The sequence below is a fragment of the Astyanax mexicanus genome, chromosome 1, assembly GCF_023375975.1.
Source record: "Astyanax mexicanus isolate ESR-SI-001 chromosome 1, AstMex3_surface, whole genome shotgun sequence".
In the NCBI taxonomy this organism is placed as follows: domain Eukaryota; kingdom Metazoa; phylum Chordata; class Actinopteri; order Characiformes; family Acestrorhamphidae; genus Astyanax; species Astyanax mexicanus.
In genome coordinates, this window is record NC_064408.1 from 118,203,330 (window position 1) to 118,220,057 (window position 16,728).

At 38.8% G+C, this 16,728-nt stretch overlaps 1 protein-coding gene and 1 long non-coding RNA gene across 3 annotated transcripts in view; both read right to left on the minus strand.

Moving 5' to 3' along the window:
* Positions 1–16,728, minus strand: part of LOC125784414 (uncharacterized) — a 182,683-nt gene that overhangs the window by 68,299 nt on the left and 97,656 nt on the right. The window lies entirely within an intron of this gene.
* The window catches only part of LOC107196951 (raftlin), a 181,854-nt gene that overhangs the window by 53,105 nt on the left and 112,021 nt on the right, over positions 1–16,728 (minus strand). The window contains exons 5-6 of one of the 2 annotated variants that reach the window (XM_022679877.2): positions 14,098–14,494; positions 3,413–3,616 (exon numbers count right to left, since the gene is read on the minus strand). In XM_022679877.2, the coding sequence (XP_022535598.2) occupies positions 3,413–3,616; positions 14,098–14,494 (601 nt within the window). Of the gene's footprint in view, positions 1–3,412; positions 3,617–14,097; positions 14,498–16,728 lie in introns of both variants that reach the window. The other variant, XM_022679876.2, reaches the window with a different exon arrangement.

Below are 16,728 nucleotides of genomic sequence, written 5' to 3' on the forward strand. Positions count from 1 at the left end.
ACATTAAAGGCCTTTGAGTTCTGAGGTGTTAATTTTCAGGGAAAACAGTGACAGGCCTAAAGTCACGGGTGTTAAGTGTTTCCACTTTAAAATAAGACTACCTTTATAAAGGGTTTGTAACTGGTTTACAATTAGTTTATTAATGGTTTATAACTAGGTTGTAAATGCTTAAAAATCATTAATAATCAGTTATAACACATAGTTAGCAAGGGCAACGATATAGATGGCTGTGGGTTCACTATTTGGCAAACACCAGGTCATTGTTGCCCTTTCTACGTATGTGTTATAACTGATTATTAATGATTTTTAAGGCATTTATAACCTAATTAGTAACCATTAATAAACTAATTGTAAACCAGTTATAACCCCTTTATAAAGGTAGTCTTATTATAAAGTGGTACCGTGTTTTCTTGGCAAGAGGACGGCTTGGGACAGGGTTCTTGCTCCATTTTAAAAGTCAAATTTAATGCTCTTTAAGATCTGAATAAATAGAATTTAAGGCCCAAAAATGTAGTCATAACTTAAAAAAATAAATTACAGTATTGAGAATTATAACTTAATGTTTCCCATTTTTTGGCAGTTTTCTTTTTCAATTTTGTTCCATTTTAATGCAGAACGTTAGCAGGTTCGCTAGCTCACCGCAAATGTTAGCTATAGCCTATCGCTAATGATAACTCTGCTAACCTTAGTGCTCTCCTCGTTAACGTTAGCTAGCTCTATGCTAATGTTAGCTAGCTCTATGCTAATCTAAGCTAGCTCTACGCTAACATTATTTCTCTCCCTAGTAACTCGCCCTTAATGTTAGTATGTGTTTTTTCCTAATGATAACTCTGCTAATCTTAGTTCTCTCCCCGTTAACGTAAGCTAGCTCTATGCTAATCTTAGCTAGCTCCATGCTAACCTTAGTTCTCTCACCAGTAATGTTAGCTAGCTCTACGCTAACATTATTTCTCTCCCTAGTAACTCGCCCTTAATGTTAGTATGTGTTTTTCCTAATGATAACTCTGCTAACCTTAGTTCTCTCCCCATTAACGTTAGCTAGCTCTATGCTAATCTAAGCTAGCTCCATGCTAACCTTAGTTCTCTCCCTAGTAATTCGCCCTTAATGTTAGTATGTGTTTTTCCTAATGATAACTCTGCTAACCTTAGTTCTCTCCCCATTAACGTTAGCTAGCTCTATGCTAATCTAAGCTAGCTCTACACTAACCTTGTTTTCTCCCCAGTAACGCTAGCTAGCTCAATGCTAATGTAAGCTATTTCGCTTCTAATCTTAGATAGCACTACGCTAACCCATACCTGTCAAGTTTTAGATTAAAAAATAAGGGATATTTTCCTCTGTCCGCTTAAAGCCGTCCCACCAGCCCAACGAAAATAACCACATGTGAACCACTTACACACTACAATTAGATTATCAGAATCTGAAATGTTGTGGACATTCCTACATATGTCATTCTTTTAATACAGCCAAATTAAAAATCCTTTTCTAGATATTAAAAAAAAGTTAAGATTTCATGTCTTTTTTGCCATAAATGCACTCTTTTGTATTATATATTTTTTATTTATTTAATAGATTTAAAATTGAACAAAGGGTGCACAAATTCTGCAAAATGACTGTTGGTGACCTAAAAATAGTATCATGAGCTTTTACTAAAAGGAAATGGACCAGATATATTCCATCAGTAAAAATTAGTCCTAAGGGGCCTACACAATTAATAATTTTTAATTAATACTTCTTTCTTTTGATCACTCCACCCCTGATCAGTTCAGGTAATTTCGGTCCTCTCCACATTTTAGTTAAGCTGAGTCACAAGCTGTAATTTTTTTATTTTAAAAGGTTTAATCTGTGTGTTTTATTTTGGAGTATTTTAAGCAGCTATCAGAAAAATCTCTTCACAGTTTACATGATTAGCCTATCCTTCTTTGAGAAAAATCGCTGAATATCCAGATATGTTTTAACATCAGCTGCTCCGACTAGCTGCCTGAACTCACAGCGACTAGGGGCTTCACCACACTGACTCTCCTTTGCAAGCTGATTGGCTGTTTCTCCTGAAAGGCGGGACTTTCTCCTTGAACCGGCTCCACGATTGGTTAAGAGACACAGAGCGGTCAGTGCCCTGTCTCCTCAATAATATTTATTTTTTAATCTTAATATAATACGGGAAAATACTAATACGGGAGGAGGGCGGGAAAGAGGAGTAAATTACGGTAGTTTCCCAGCCAAAACGGGAGACTTGACAGGTATGCTAACCTTAGTTCTCTCCCTAGTAACTCGCCCTTAATGTTAGTATGTGTTTTCCCACTGGCATTAAACGCACCATCTAAAAATTTATTAAAAGGTTAAAATAAGAAGAAATGGGGACCTTCAAAACCACCAGCAAGACTTGGTAGACAACACTGTCGCTTCAGGTCTAAAAACATCTACATAACAAAATATGTAGTGACCACGGATCATACCCAGACCTTAACGTTATTAAATGTGTTGAATATGTTTCTGAATCTGACGAAGCTTCAAATTTTAATATGTGGAAAAATCTCCCAAATATTCTTAGAACGCTTAGAATACTCCCACCACCAAGTTTAACGGATTAGGTAGTTGGTTATGCTTTTTGATCATGGGCAGGAGGTATAAACAGTGAAAGTAAGTCTCCTAAGTAAAATGAAAGCTGTAACAAAGGTAAAGATGGCACTTTAAGCAATCAAACATCTGATATTAGATTTACTTGTCAAGGTTCTTTGGGTTTTGAGATGTACTAATTGATACATAAATACAGCTCTGGAAAAAAACGAAGAGAGCACTTCAGTTTCTGAATCAGTTTCTCTGGTTTTGCTATTCATAGGTTTATGTTTGAGTAAAACCAACACTGTTGTTTTATTCTATAAACTACAGACAACATTTCTCCCAAACTCCAAGTAAAAATATTGTCATTTAGAGCATTTATTTGCAGAAAATGAGAAATGGCTGAAAAATAACAAAAAACGATGCAGAGCTTTCAGACCTCAAAAAATGCAAAGCAAACGAGATCAGAAATCAATATTTGGTGGAATAACCCTGTTTTTTAATCACAGTTTTTATGTGTCTTGGCATGTTCCACCAGTCTCACACACTGCTTTTGGATAACTTTATGCTTTACACTCCTGGTGCAGAAATTCAAGCAGTTCAGTTTGGTTTGATGGCTTGTGATCATCCATCTTCCTCTTGATTATATTCCAGAGGTTTTTCATTTGGTAAAATCAAAGAAACTTATTATGTTTAAATGGTCCAGAGCTGTATATTAATAGAGTAAACAAGTACAATCATTTGTCTTTCTTTCCAACCATTACCATTTTGATTTACCATCCAAATCTCTCTCTCTCTCTCTCTCTCTCTACCGACCCCCAAATTTCCTCTGAATGCACTAATGGAAAATCTCACCATTGTCGTTTCCCAGATGGAAGTACCCGTCCACCAGCGATGCCCCACTGTTAAAGTGCTGAGTCATGTGATCCAGCCAGTTGGCCTCGACGGCACGGACTCCCCCCTCCCTCGGCTGGACCCTCAGGGGCACCTTCACCGTGTAATACTTCAGTGGGTTCCGCTGCCCGCCGGGGTAGTTAAACAGCCCGAAAAGCTCAGCGCCTGTGAACCACAGAGGAACCAAACACAGTCATTAAAACAGAGCATGAGAAACACCTCATAGTGCCTTCATATCCTCCCTGTATGATTTTCACAAGTACACCACAGACATACTGTCTAAACACATCACAAACACACTCACGATTATTCTCTTTAATATTATCACTCTACTCTTACCCAACGACTCTTAATGGTGTTGTGTGAGGAGAGCTGTGTGGGTTTGTTTAGACAGTGAAATGACCCTACAGCAACTGGGGAAGACAATCAGTGTTGTTATCCACTACAATGTTCAGTATCTACTACAAATTGTTCTGCATCTACTACAAACTATTTAACATATATTATGACTTTTTGTGTCTACTTAATATCCACTATAATTAATTCAGTACCTACTATTATTCTGAATTATTTAGTATCCACTACGAGTGATTCAGTATCTACTGTGAGTTAGTCTGTATCTACTATGAGTTATTCAGTATCTACTATGAGTTATTCAATATCTACTATGAATGATTTAGTATCTACTATGAGTTATTCAGTATCTACTATGGATTATTCAGTATCTACTATGAGTTATTCAGTATCTACTTTGAGTTATTCAGTATCTACTTTGAGTTATTCAGTATCTACTATGAGTTATTCAGTATCTACTATGAGTTATTCAGTATCTACTATGAGTTATTCAGTATCTACTATGAGTTATTCAGTATCTACTTTGAGTTATTCAGTATCTACTATGAGTTATTCAGTATCTACTATGAGTTATTCAATATCTACTATGAGTTATTTAGTATCTGCTATTAGTTTTTTAGTATATGCTATGAGCTATTCAGTATCTACTATGAATTATTCAGTATCTACTATGAATTATTCAGTATCTACTATGAGTTATTCAGTATCTACTATGAGTTATTCAGTATCTGCTATTAGTTTTTTAGTATATGCTATGAGCTATTCAGTATCTACTATGAATTATTCAGTATCTACTATGAATTATTCAGTATCTACTATGAGTTATTCAGTATCTACTATGAGTTATTCAGTATCTACTATGAGTTATTCAATATCTACTATGAGTTATTTAGTATCTGCTATTAGTTTTTTAGTATATGCTATGAGCTATTCAGTATCTACTATGAATTATTCAGTATCTACTATGAGTTATTCAGTATCTACTATGAATTATTCAGTATCTACTATGAGTTATTCATTATATGCTATGAGTTATTCAATATCTACTATGAGTTATTTAGTATATGCTATGAGCTATTCAGTATCTACTATGAATTATTCAGTATATGCTATGAGTTATTTAGTATCTACTTTGAGTTATTCAGTATCTACTATGAATGATTTAGTATCTACTATGAGTTATTCAGTATCTACTATTAGTTTTTTAGTATATGCTGTGAGTTATTCAGTATCTACTATGAGTTATTCAGTATCTACTATGGATTATTCATTATCTAATATGGCTTATTCAGTATCTACTATAGATTATTCAGTATCAACTATGAATTATTCAGTATCTACTATAGATTTATTTAATGTCCACTAAAAATGACTCAGTATATACTATTAATTTTGAATCTACTATGGATTATTGCGGGTCCTCCATAAGTAATTTAGTATTCACTAGGAGTTATTTTGTATCTACTATATATGGTTTTGTATCTACTATATATGGTTTTGTATCTACTATGATTTATTTAGTATCTTCTATGAATTCTTTAGTATCTACTATGAATTATTAAGTATCCTCTATAAATGTTTCAGTGTTCACTATGAATTATTCTGTATCTATTACAGATGATTCAGTATCTACTATGCATTTTTTCATAGTCTACTACGGATTATTCAGTAGCCACTATTTGCTATTCAGTATCTGTTATGACTTATTTAGAATCTACTATGGATTACTTAGTATCTACTATGAGTTATTCAGTACCTATTATGAATTATTCAAAATCTACTGGATATGGATTACTTAGTGTTCACTATAAAAGATTCAATATCCACTATGAATTATTCATTCATCTATCATGAATTGTTCATAACCTACTTTAATAGGAATTATTTAGCATCTACTATAAATGACTCAGTATTTGTACACTATCATCATTATCACATCTGCCTTCCTTCTGCTATATGTTTCGTTTGGTTTATAGTTAAATTCACATCCTTTTTTGTAGTTATAAACTCTTTCACTGCAGTTTTACAGACTTTAGTTTGTTCATTTACAAATTGTGGATTTCTCTACATTCCCTACAGAATATTATTACAACTAACTGCAGTAAATGATTTGGGGGATATTAATAATCTGGAACAAACAAACAAACAGATAATAAGACAAAACAAAGAACAATAAAGGTTCAAAACCAAGCAAGCAAGCTTGACTCTTTCTATGAAATCTGTCTGTATCTGTTGGAATGACCATAATAAACAGTGTACAAAGCAGTGCAAATGAAGGATGGTGCATATGCTAGTGCTCTGGCGTGAGGGCGCCTGGTTGCAACCTATTAGAAACCTCTTACAGAGATGTTAAAGGTGCCCTCTATGCCGGTGGAGCCAAAGAGCATGAAATATTCAATAATAGGCATGCTAGCGGCGCTCGGCGCGACCAGGTCCGCGGCTCCGGTTCATCGCTATTCAATTATGCTCTGGGCAGCTGCGTCCTGTTCCAGCGCCGGCTCTCAGGATGCGCTTCGGCAATTAATTGATCACATTTCCAGAGGGAAGGGAGGGCGGCTAATTAGTTAAATCAGTGGATGCGGAGTTAGCTGGAGTGGGTGCTTAAAGGGGGGCTGGGCCGCCGCAGACGCCGCGGACGCCGGTGACCACCCGTCCCCTTTTTATTCAGCAATGTTCCGATGCTGCAGGACAGCAAATTAGCTTTTCCGTCTGAAAGAAAGTGCACCTAATGGGTTCAAATAGGCAATGATGAATTTGTTTGTTTGTGCGCATGGAGCCGGCCCCGGTCGGCCGCTCTGCTTTTAAATCTATATAAAAACTAATGGCTATTTGACCAAAAAGATAAATACAGATGCACTCTGGCTCTGGCAGCGGACGCTCGGGTTGCCACTCGCTGCGCCAAGCCATTTACTGTCTCTCTCTCTCTCTCTCTCAGGACCAATGCAAAGCAAATGAGAGAACAGGATGTTTTTCACCCTCCCACACACATAGAGAGAGAGAGAGAGAGAGAGAGAGAGACGATCAGAAAGCCGTCATGCCTCGCTCGCCACGCTTCCCTGTCAAACATACAGTCAGGCAGTATGAATCATTAATTGTAATTTCTCCTCAGCTCTGGATGAGCGATGTGACAGGCAGGCAGTAAATTCACAGCTCCTCGTCCCACGACCAGCTGCACATATATCACCAACACACCACCAACGTCCAACGCAGCAGCAGCAGCTCCCGCTAAGAGCCGCGTAAAAAAAGTTACAACTTTTTTAAAATAAAGCAGGAGTTCAGCAAACAGCACAAACAACAAAAAAGTCAATGTCAGGTCTAGGTTCAGCAACAGTATGTGCTGAAAGAATGAGGTCAGCTGACTACCTGAATATACTGAATATAGACCAGGTTATTCCATCAATGGATTATGCAATTCTTCCCTGATGACAATGTCAGGATTCAAGAGTCTGGAATAGTGAAAGAGTTCAGGGTTCAGGGAGCATGAGATCATCATTTTCACACATGGATTGAGAGAGAGTTCTCCACAGAGTCCAGATCTTAACCTCATTGAGAATCTTTGAATCTTTGGGATGTGCTGGATGGAGAAGAGCTGCTTTGTGCAGTGGTCAGACTCTACCATCATCAATGCTGCTGCAAGATCTTGATGAAAAATTAATTAATGCAACACTGGATTAAAATAAATCTTGTGAAAACATTGCAGAAGCTTTTCGAAACAATGCCACAGTGAATGCGTGATGCATTCACTGGGAACGGGATGCTGCTGCCGACTGAGTTTAACCCAGTCACACCATACGGACATTATTCAACCACTTTAATTCTTAATTCTTTACGCTATCACTTCCCCAACCTCACTTACATTCAAATACATGTACTCATGATTGGGTATTCACATATCTATCTATCTATCTATCTATCTATCTATCTATCTATCTATCTATCTATCTATCTATCTATCTATCTATCTATCTATCTATCTATCTATCTATCTATCTATCCATCCATCCATCCATCCATCCATCCATCCATCCATCCCTCCCTCCCTCCATCTATCTATCTAAGCTAAAGACTGTCAAACCAATCAGTAAACCATCAGTAAATTTTGTGAATTTTGTGTTTTAGTGTGAAGTTTAGCCAATCAGTGATGGTTTGGAGAGATATGTCATCTGCTGGTGTTGATCCACTGTGTTTTATCTAAAAGTCTAAAGTGACTGACTGCTAACTTTTATGGAGATGCGGATTTCATTTTCCAGCAGGATTTGGCACACTGCCCACACTGCCAAAAGTACCAATTGGTCTTATATAATATTCTAGTTTTCTGAGACACTGATTTTTGGGTTTTTATTGGCTGTTAGCCATAATCATCAATCAACACTAAAAGAAATAAACGCTTGAAATAGATCACTCTGTGTTTAATACATCTATATAATACTGTATATAGTTTCACATTTCAACTGAATTACTGACTTTTTGCGCTAGTAATACCGTCTCTTGCATTTTACAGGGTTAATTTCCCAATCACACTGCTTACCGGTTATCATACCCGTTATAATCATCTCTTATTCGGATCAAAAGAAATGATTCTGGCAGTGTTGGAAAGATTGCGCCTCTCCGAACATGAAAGGAGTCAGATGACGAAGCGCGGCCCGACGTTAGCGTAGCTACCTTTCTGAGGAGAGCCTGTACTGTAAGTGCCGACATGCTGCTGCAAACAAGCAGACAAGCACATGAGCGCAATTACAAGCCTTCACATCTCCCAGCGTCTCCGTCTGATCAGCAATCATCTCCGTGACGGGGTCACAGCAACTCCGCATCAACACACAGCTCCGCCAGAGAACACGACATTCCATCAGCCGCTTGCCTAATCCTCTCCATCTGAACTATTTCAATCAACACAAACACATTGCTAAATAAATCCCCCAGGTCCTGACCTCTGTCTTCTCCGGGGCTTAGAACTTTGCGAATATTTGGACATGATGCGCTTCCAAGCGAGAGCACGTCAAACCATAAATAGGTTTCAATAAAACATTCTGACAACACGGCCGGCCCGACATACCAGCTGCTGTGGTTCAGCAAAACACCACTTCATTTCTGTTTTTATCTCATTTGTCATTAGTGACCTCGTGTCCGAACTCTAATACCGAAGTCACGTGGGCTTCATCACATTTTCTTGGGAAACTCTCTAAGACCCTGTGAAAAACTCTATAGGCCCCATTTTAGAGATCTATAGCGCACCAGTCAAATGCAGCTGGTGCAACTGGATTTAGGGCGTGTCGGTGTGTCTTTGGTATCGCAGCGCGCAAAAGGCATGTACTAATTCTCTTAATTTTTCATTAGTGTGCTTTGGGCGTAACATATAATAAATGTGCCAGTTGCCTCACATTCCCCTTAAAGAGCCAGATGAGCTCTGACTTGTCACGTTTGTATCTTCAGAGCATTAAGCTTGATTAAAGGTGTGTCAGTGTGTCTTTGCTATCGTAACAACGGGAAAAGTACACCTTGTGCAGCTTGAAATACACAAAAGGAATGTACTAATTCTCTTTATTGTTTTAATGTCTCCTCCAGATTGCAGCCATTCTTTGGCCTGATTAATCACCAGTTGAGATTTAATAAGACCAGCTATGATTGTGCAGCTTCTGCAACCTGTGAGTGTAGAGCAGGATCTTCAGGCCCAGCTGCAACATCAGTGGGTAAATGAGGTGCAGGACCCCATATAGAACCTGTAGAACCTCCATACCCAACCTAATGTATCTTATTAGGCTCCCTATTGGATTCTAGAGCCTCCTTTCAATTACAGTACAGTTTCCCCCCAATAGATAGACAGATAGATAGATAGATAGATAGATAGATAGATAGATAGATAGATAGATAGATAGATAGATAGATAGATAGATAGTTTTGTAAGGGATAGATAGATAGATAGATAGATAGATAGATAGATAGATAGATAGATAGATAGATAGATAGATAGATAGATAGATAGATTGTTTTGTAAGGGATAGATAGATAGATAGATAGATAGATAGATAGATAGATAGATAGATAGATAGATAGATAGATAGATAGATAGATAGATAGATAGATAGATAGATAGATAGATAGATAGATAGATAGATAGATAGATAGATAGATTTTATAAAATAAAACAACAATGTTCATTTTGATCAAATATAAACCTATAAATAGCAAAATCAGAGACTGATACATGTTCAGAGTTCTCCTGTATTTAGGTTTTCAATTGCATTACACATTTACATTAAAACTCCTCCTCCACACTAAGCAGTGCTCTGGTGCATTTCTCAGACTACATGAACACACTCCACCAATCACAGCTGTCTCTGTGGCTGACACAGCAACAACCATACTGAACAGACAGCTGGATCACAGCATCTACAACTTCCAACAAAAAAGGATTTCTGCTTTTGAAAGCAGCTGAAAGTAGGATACGGATATCCGAAGTACGTGTGGAAATTCAGAGTCAGCTCCTTAACGAGGGAGAAAGAGTCTCTGCTGATTTCACTTTTCCTACATGGAAAGTAGCTTTCCCCAACGGGAAAACCACTAAACTCAGCAATTAGTCAGAAGGGTTAAGTGTTGAAATCGCCAAACTTACTAGTTAAAAGTAAGAAGATTACAGGTTACAAGGTAACAAGGTAACAATTTTAACAATTATTTTGAAGGTATAAGTTGATAAATACCCAATTTTAACAATTAGTTTAAAGGTTTAAGCTGATAAACACCCAATTTTAACAATTAGTTTAAAGGTTTAAGCTGATAAATACCCAATTTTACCAATTATTTTGAAGGTATAAGTTGATAAATACCCAATTTTAACAATTAGTTTAAAGGTTTAAGTTGATAAATACCCAATTTTATCAATTAGTTTGAAGGTTTAAGTTGATAAATACCCAATTTTATCAATTAGTTTGAAGGTTTAAGTTGATAAATACCCAATTTTATCAATTAGTTTGAAGGTTTAAGTTGATAAATACCCTATTTTAACAATTCGTTTAAAGATTTTACACCAAAGTTAGCAATTAGCTGTGATGTTTAATGGGATTTCAGTGGATTTTTTGTGAAATGTAACAATTAGATGTGATGTTTAAGTGGATTATTCACCAAATGTAACAATTAGCTGTGGTGTTTAATTGGATTTCAGTGGATTTTTCACCAATACTACAATTAGCTGTGGTGTTTAAGTGGATTTTAAGGAAAGTTAGCAATTAGCTGTGGTGTTTAAATTGATTTTTTTTTTTTTTTACCAAAATTAGCAATTGCCAGTGATGTTTAAGTGGATTTTACTGGAGTATTCACTAAATTTAGCAATTAGCTGTGGTGTTTAAATGGATTTTTCAACAAATGTAATAATTAGCTGTGATGTTTAAGTAGATTTTAGTGGATTTTTCACCACAGTTAAACAACTAGCTGTGATGTTTAAGTGGATTTCAGTGGATGTTTCACCAAATGTAGCAATTAGTTGTGATATTTAAGTGGATTTTTCACCTAATTTAACAACTAACTGCAATATAACAGCTAGCTTTGTTTTGTTTAAATGGACTTTAGTGGATTTTCTTCCCAAATTTAACAATTAGCTGTGATGTTTAAGTGAATAAATCACCTCATTCTGAAATAAGTTAGAACGGCTGATTGTAAAAATCCCACAAATCCAGCACTGTGTTAAAAAGGCTTGAGCAGGAAATCACAGGACTGTGCTGGAGGAGCAGAGAGCAGAGGCAGCAGCTGTGTGGATGAACCTGTGGGCTGGGTTCAGGAGTACTGCTGTAAGATAACGCTGTGCGGCGCTGATTGACAGCAGCTTTTGGCAGGGGTCGCGGCGCCGCTGCTCGGGCCGGATCGGTGGAGTGTGTGGGCCGCCGGTGGCAGCAGCGGGATCGCTCTGCTCCCGGAGCCGACGCCTCCCCTTCCAGATGGACCCCAAGCTGCCACCGCGAGCGTCCCAGCACGCCCGGTTCACTCGGCGCGGCATACGGCGCGCACAATGCCATGTTTTCTGGAAAAAAAAAAGAAAAGGAATCTCCGCGACTCGTTCACAAACGGCAAGGACGATTACTGCCATCTGGTTTCTACACAAAAAAACAGGCTGAACAAAGCCCTATCTAAAACCCGCTGTGTGTTTGCTGGAAACGCCAAGGCTGCTTTCCATTCTTCCAGCCATTGTGTGCGTGCGTCCGACGAGCAACAGTACATTTAGTGGGGAATTAAGGGTTTTGAACGCTGAGGAAGCAGCAGGGCGAATAGATGCTAACAGTACGCGATGCTCCATAATCTGCACTTCAGAAGTTGGAGAATAATAGAAGGTCTCATCATCTAATGCTGGAACATCAAAGAGCTTCCCTGAAGACAGAGGATTGGGCGGATCATCTCTCCTCGTAATCACTTCCACAGAAAAAGATTTTTTTCTTTCTGAAATGAGATATTTTGAAGGGAAAGATGTTTCTGAAAGCTCGACACCCCGGGACTGTAAGAGCTCACAAGCGTCAGAAGTTTAGAAACAAACAGAAAACTTGAAGACTAAGATTAACTGCAGCAGAATTTCTCAGTCGAGGTCCTGGATATACCTCTGCTCTACATTTTAGAGTTTGCCCTGCTTTAGAACACTTGGTTTAACTTAAGAATTACAGTATTTTTAACACATAAAATCCTTTAATTTTCCGGTTAATGTCAGGTTGTAAGGAGCAGTAAAGCCACTCTGCTGAAGTTTTAGCCACTAGCATTAGTATAAGCCACTAACCATGCTAAGCGCTAGCTCTTTTGCCGTTCAGAGGTGAGTATTATTGGTTTGTAGCCTGCTGCTAACCCCGGCAAGCACTGCTGGAGCAGCATTAGCGTTACACAATAACCCCAGCACTAAGCGCTAGCTCGTTCACCGTTCAGAGGTGAGCATTATTGCCATGTAACCTGCTGCTTACCCCAGCTTGCACTGCTGGAGCAGCATTAGCATTACCCGCTAACCATGCTAAGTGCTAGCTTCTACAGGAGAGTATTTTTGGACTGTAGTGTGCGTGTTGACTGTGTTAAAACAAGGTTTGTGGGACGTTTATTAATAGTACGCCTTATAATCTCTTGCCTCTTAAAATGCGAAAAATACGGTAACTATCAAGTTAATTTCAACTAATCAATTAATCAACTAATTAGCCTTACAGTCATTGCCATAGTAGTAGTCGCTTAAACACCTTGGAACCACTGGTGGGTCTCAACTTGTATTCTTCACACTCTTCACTTCATAACTTCCATAAATCACACAATTAATCTGTTAAATGTTCAAAAGAATATGTTTTTATTGTTTTGGCAACCCTGGGCTTATTATTTAAATATTTCTGGTGAATTTACTGTGTTTTAAGACAGCACACTAAGGCACTGACATGCCAATTGTCATGGGACAGTAGTAAGTACACTGATAGTGAAGTATTAACTAAGGGTATGGCTTAGAAATGCCCACATCTGTATGTTTTAGGTACAACATATGCTGATTTACAGCATTACGTGTCTTACCGCCCACAGTGGACGGTGTGTTGGGGGAGGGGTTTAATGTCTCATTCATATCTTACATACAGGGGTTGGACAATGAAACTGAAACACCTGGTTTTAGAGCACAATAATTTATTGTGGTGACGGACTGATTTGATCAGCCGTGGTTTTATGTTTTTTGGATACAATCCGGGTTGGCCCCCGAACATCCCTTTCAGACAGCTTCCTCTTACAGCGTCCACAGTTAATCCTGCTGGATGTGGTTAGTACTTCTTGGTGGTATGCTGACATTACCCTGGATACCGTGGCTCTTGATGCATCACAAAGACTTGCTGTCTTGGTCACAGATGCGCCAGCAAGATGTGCACCAACTCTGGTATGTCACCCGTAATGTTGTGTGCATTGCAATATTTTGAGGATAACTGTGCTCTTACCCTGCTAATTGAACCTTCACACCCTGCTCTTACTGGTGCAATGTGCAATTAATGAAGATTGACACTCAGGCTGCTCCAAATTAGCCATGATGAAACCTCCCACACTAAAATGACAGGTGTTTCAGTTTCATTGTAGCATTTTTTTAGTTTTCAGGGAGCACGGCATGACTTTTGGCATCTCAGTGTACATTCCATTAGGTCATTTTTTTTAACTACTAATTAAACTACTGGGGTAAGACTTGTAATTACAAGACTGACTAATGGACATCTGGACTTGCTAATGGGTCCTTAGAGTATAAGGAGTTGAATTACTGATGTACACCAATAAATAAGACATCAAAAACTAAGATAAAAATAAGATAAACTTCTCACCACTCCTGGCGACGGATGGTCTGCCCAGTTTTTCAGCGTCTTTGGCCTTGTTGTTGTTGTGCACCGGCGTATCTTCCAGACCCTCTGAAGGCTCCGGTGTTAATGCGATGGAGGTGCCGTCTGATAGGGCGTCTCCACCTGCTTCTCTCGATGCTTTCACTGCCTCGGACTCCGTGTGGCTGCCCCAGTCCTCCAGCCCGCTCTCAGCTATCTGGTCGGGGTCGCCCTGGTGGCTGGGACTGGCCGTGAGCTCGGAGCCGCGGAGCGAGCTGGGGCTGGAGTGTAGAGACAGCGATGGCTCGCCTCCATCTGCTCGTCCTGCCGTGTGGGGGTGCAGGCCGGCGGGCTCTTGGATGAAGCCAGCGAACACAATGCCCTGATCTGCTGCGTCCTGGATCTGCTGGAGGTAGAAAGAAATGCACCAGATCACAGTCTAAGTACAACACTCGAGGCCTGTCACAATAAATATTTTGTTTGGATGATGTATTATCCCAGAAATTAAAACTATTGAGATAAATGATAATTACTATTAAGAGTAGGAATCTAAAGCCCTGTCCAGACGGGATTCATTTTTTGGCTTTCTTGGTCACATGACATCACATTTAGTTAGGCCTGTCACGATAAGACTTTTTTGTGGACGATATATTGTCATTTTTGTCATTTTAAGACACTGACATAATGATAACAGACAAGAATAAAAAAGAAATTATACATGTTTTAAAGACAGCCAATTTTTTTTACAAATAATTAATTTTAAATAGTTTAGGAATGATATACTTATTTTTTCAACTACTTTAGTTCACACTGTGTGCATGGAGTCATAGTTACTGAAGCATGATGGGCTACAATACTGTTCACTGTTATCAATGTGAACAAACTTACAAATAAACACAATAGACGATGTCACGGTTATCAAAAATGATTCAGGTCATATTTATTGTACGACAGGCCTATGTTCAGTAGCTCCTCCATTTCCACTTGCTGTTGTGTTTTTACGTGGATCTTTGTGGAAACGCGCACCCACAGTGTAATTACGGTGCACAGCAGTGGTAAGATAGCTATTTTATTAAACACGAGGTGATAAAACTCAGAGATGTGGATCCAGACTGGACTAAAATTACCGGAGGACCACGAGGAGGAGTGCAGCAAAAAACAGTAGATAATTCAGCCTGTAATTTTCTCTCAGAGGACGTCTGAGAAAAACACGTACATGGTCGTTTCAGACGGGAATAAAATCACATTAAAAAAGGGAAAATGACCCCAGGACCCCCTGAGAAACTAATCCCGTCCGGATAGGGTTTAAGATGAATTTATTTTGCCATTTTTTTGCAATATGATCCTAAAATAAAAAAAAACAATATGATGAAACTGGCAATGTTTCAGGACCATTCCAGGAAAGGAAGAGCAAGAGTTACATTTTGCTAATTTCTTTTAGGAGCTTTTGTCAGACTGTGTCAGAAACCATGTAAAACTAAAGCCTATTTGAAAAGTGTTAGCCCACCATGCTAAAAGAATGGCTCTATTTATTAACTTGTTAATTACATTAGCTCCAATGCTCCAGTTAAATACATCGGATAGAAAATATTGATTGTCGCCTGCTAAGGTAAAGGGGAAAAGCCAAAAATTGACGTTTTCAAGTGAAATTTCACCACTTTTTCAGTATTTGTGTGTAAGTTGTTGAGATTTAAACAAGGTAATTCAGAGTGTTTTGGTGTGAAAGCTCAGGTTCAGTGTAGAAAATCCTACTAAACTGAGGCATGAAAAATGAAATTATGGAGAAGGAACAAGACTGAAGTTTCTTGTTCCTTCTTTTAATCTAAGGTTAGTCTAAGGTAGCAGTTCTCAAAAAGTTCCCAAAGTTCTATGTCCAAACAGTGCAAAAGTATTCATACCCCTTGAACTTCCCCCTTTGTTGTTTTTAAGGTGTTTGTAAGGTGACAAAATGTGAAAAAGTTCAAGGGGAATGAATACTTTTGCAAGCCACTGTAAATCAAATAAAACAAAACATCAAGCTTTATTTGTAGCCCTTTTTACGTAACATCATTATGTCAGGTATTATAACAGGTTTATACAGTTTTCAAGTACGGTTATGTAGCGAAGGCTAACTGTGTTGGAATAAAGCTGCCAGCTCTGCTCATATTAAAAACGTCAAGCATGAAAAACAGCCCACAAAATTCCAGACGATCGCACAGTGTCCAAAACAATTATTTACCGGCCCCGCCGCCCCTCCCTCCCTCCATCCATCCCTCCCTCCCTCCCTCCCCCCGGGCTGGGCCGGCCGGTATTAACGACGTCTGATTAGAATGGCTGCGGTCGCGCCCGGCCTCGGCATGCTCTCAGCGCGGCTGAGGAAAAAAAAATCGACCATGCGCATCTGCCCCTTTATTGTCGGTTAGCATTCGGAGGCCAATATTTGAATTCTCATCAAATGAAATTGAATTGTTATCTGTCAAGGAATGCTAATGACGCCATTTTCCATTCTGCCGCTTTAATAAAAGCCGGCCCGAGGCCTCAGTGGCCGCCGCCGCTATCTCCGCCCGATGCCTCGGCCGACAGCAGGAGAATCACTCTGGCGGGATGCGGCAGTTTATTCTGTCGAAAATTAAACCGCGGAACAGGGCCCGTCCTTTC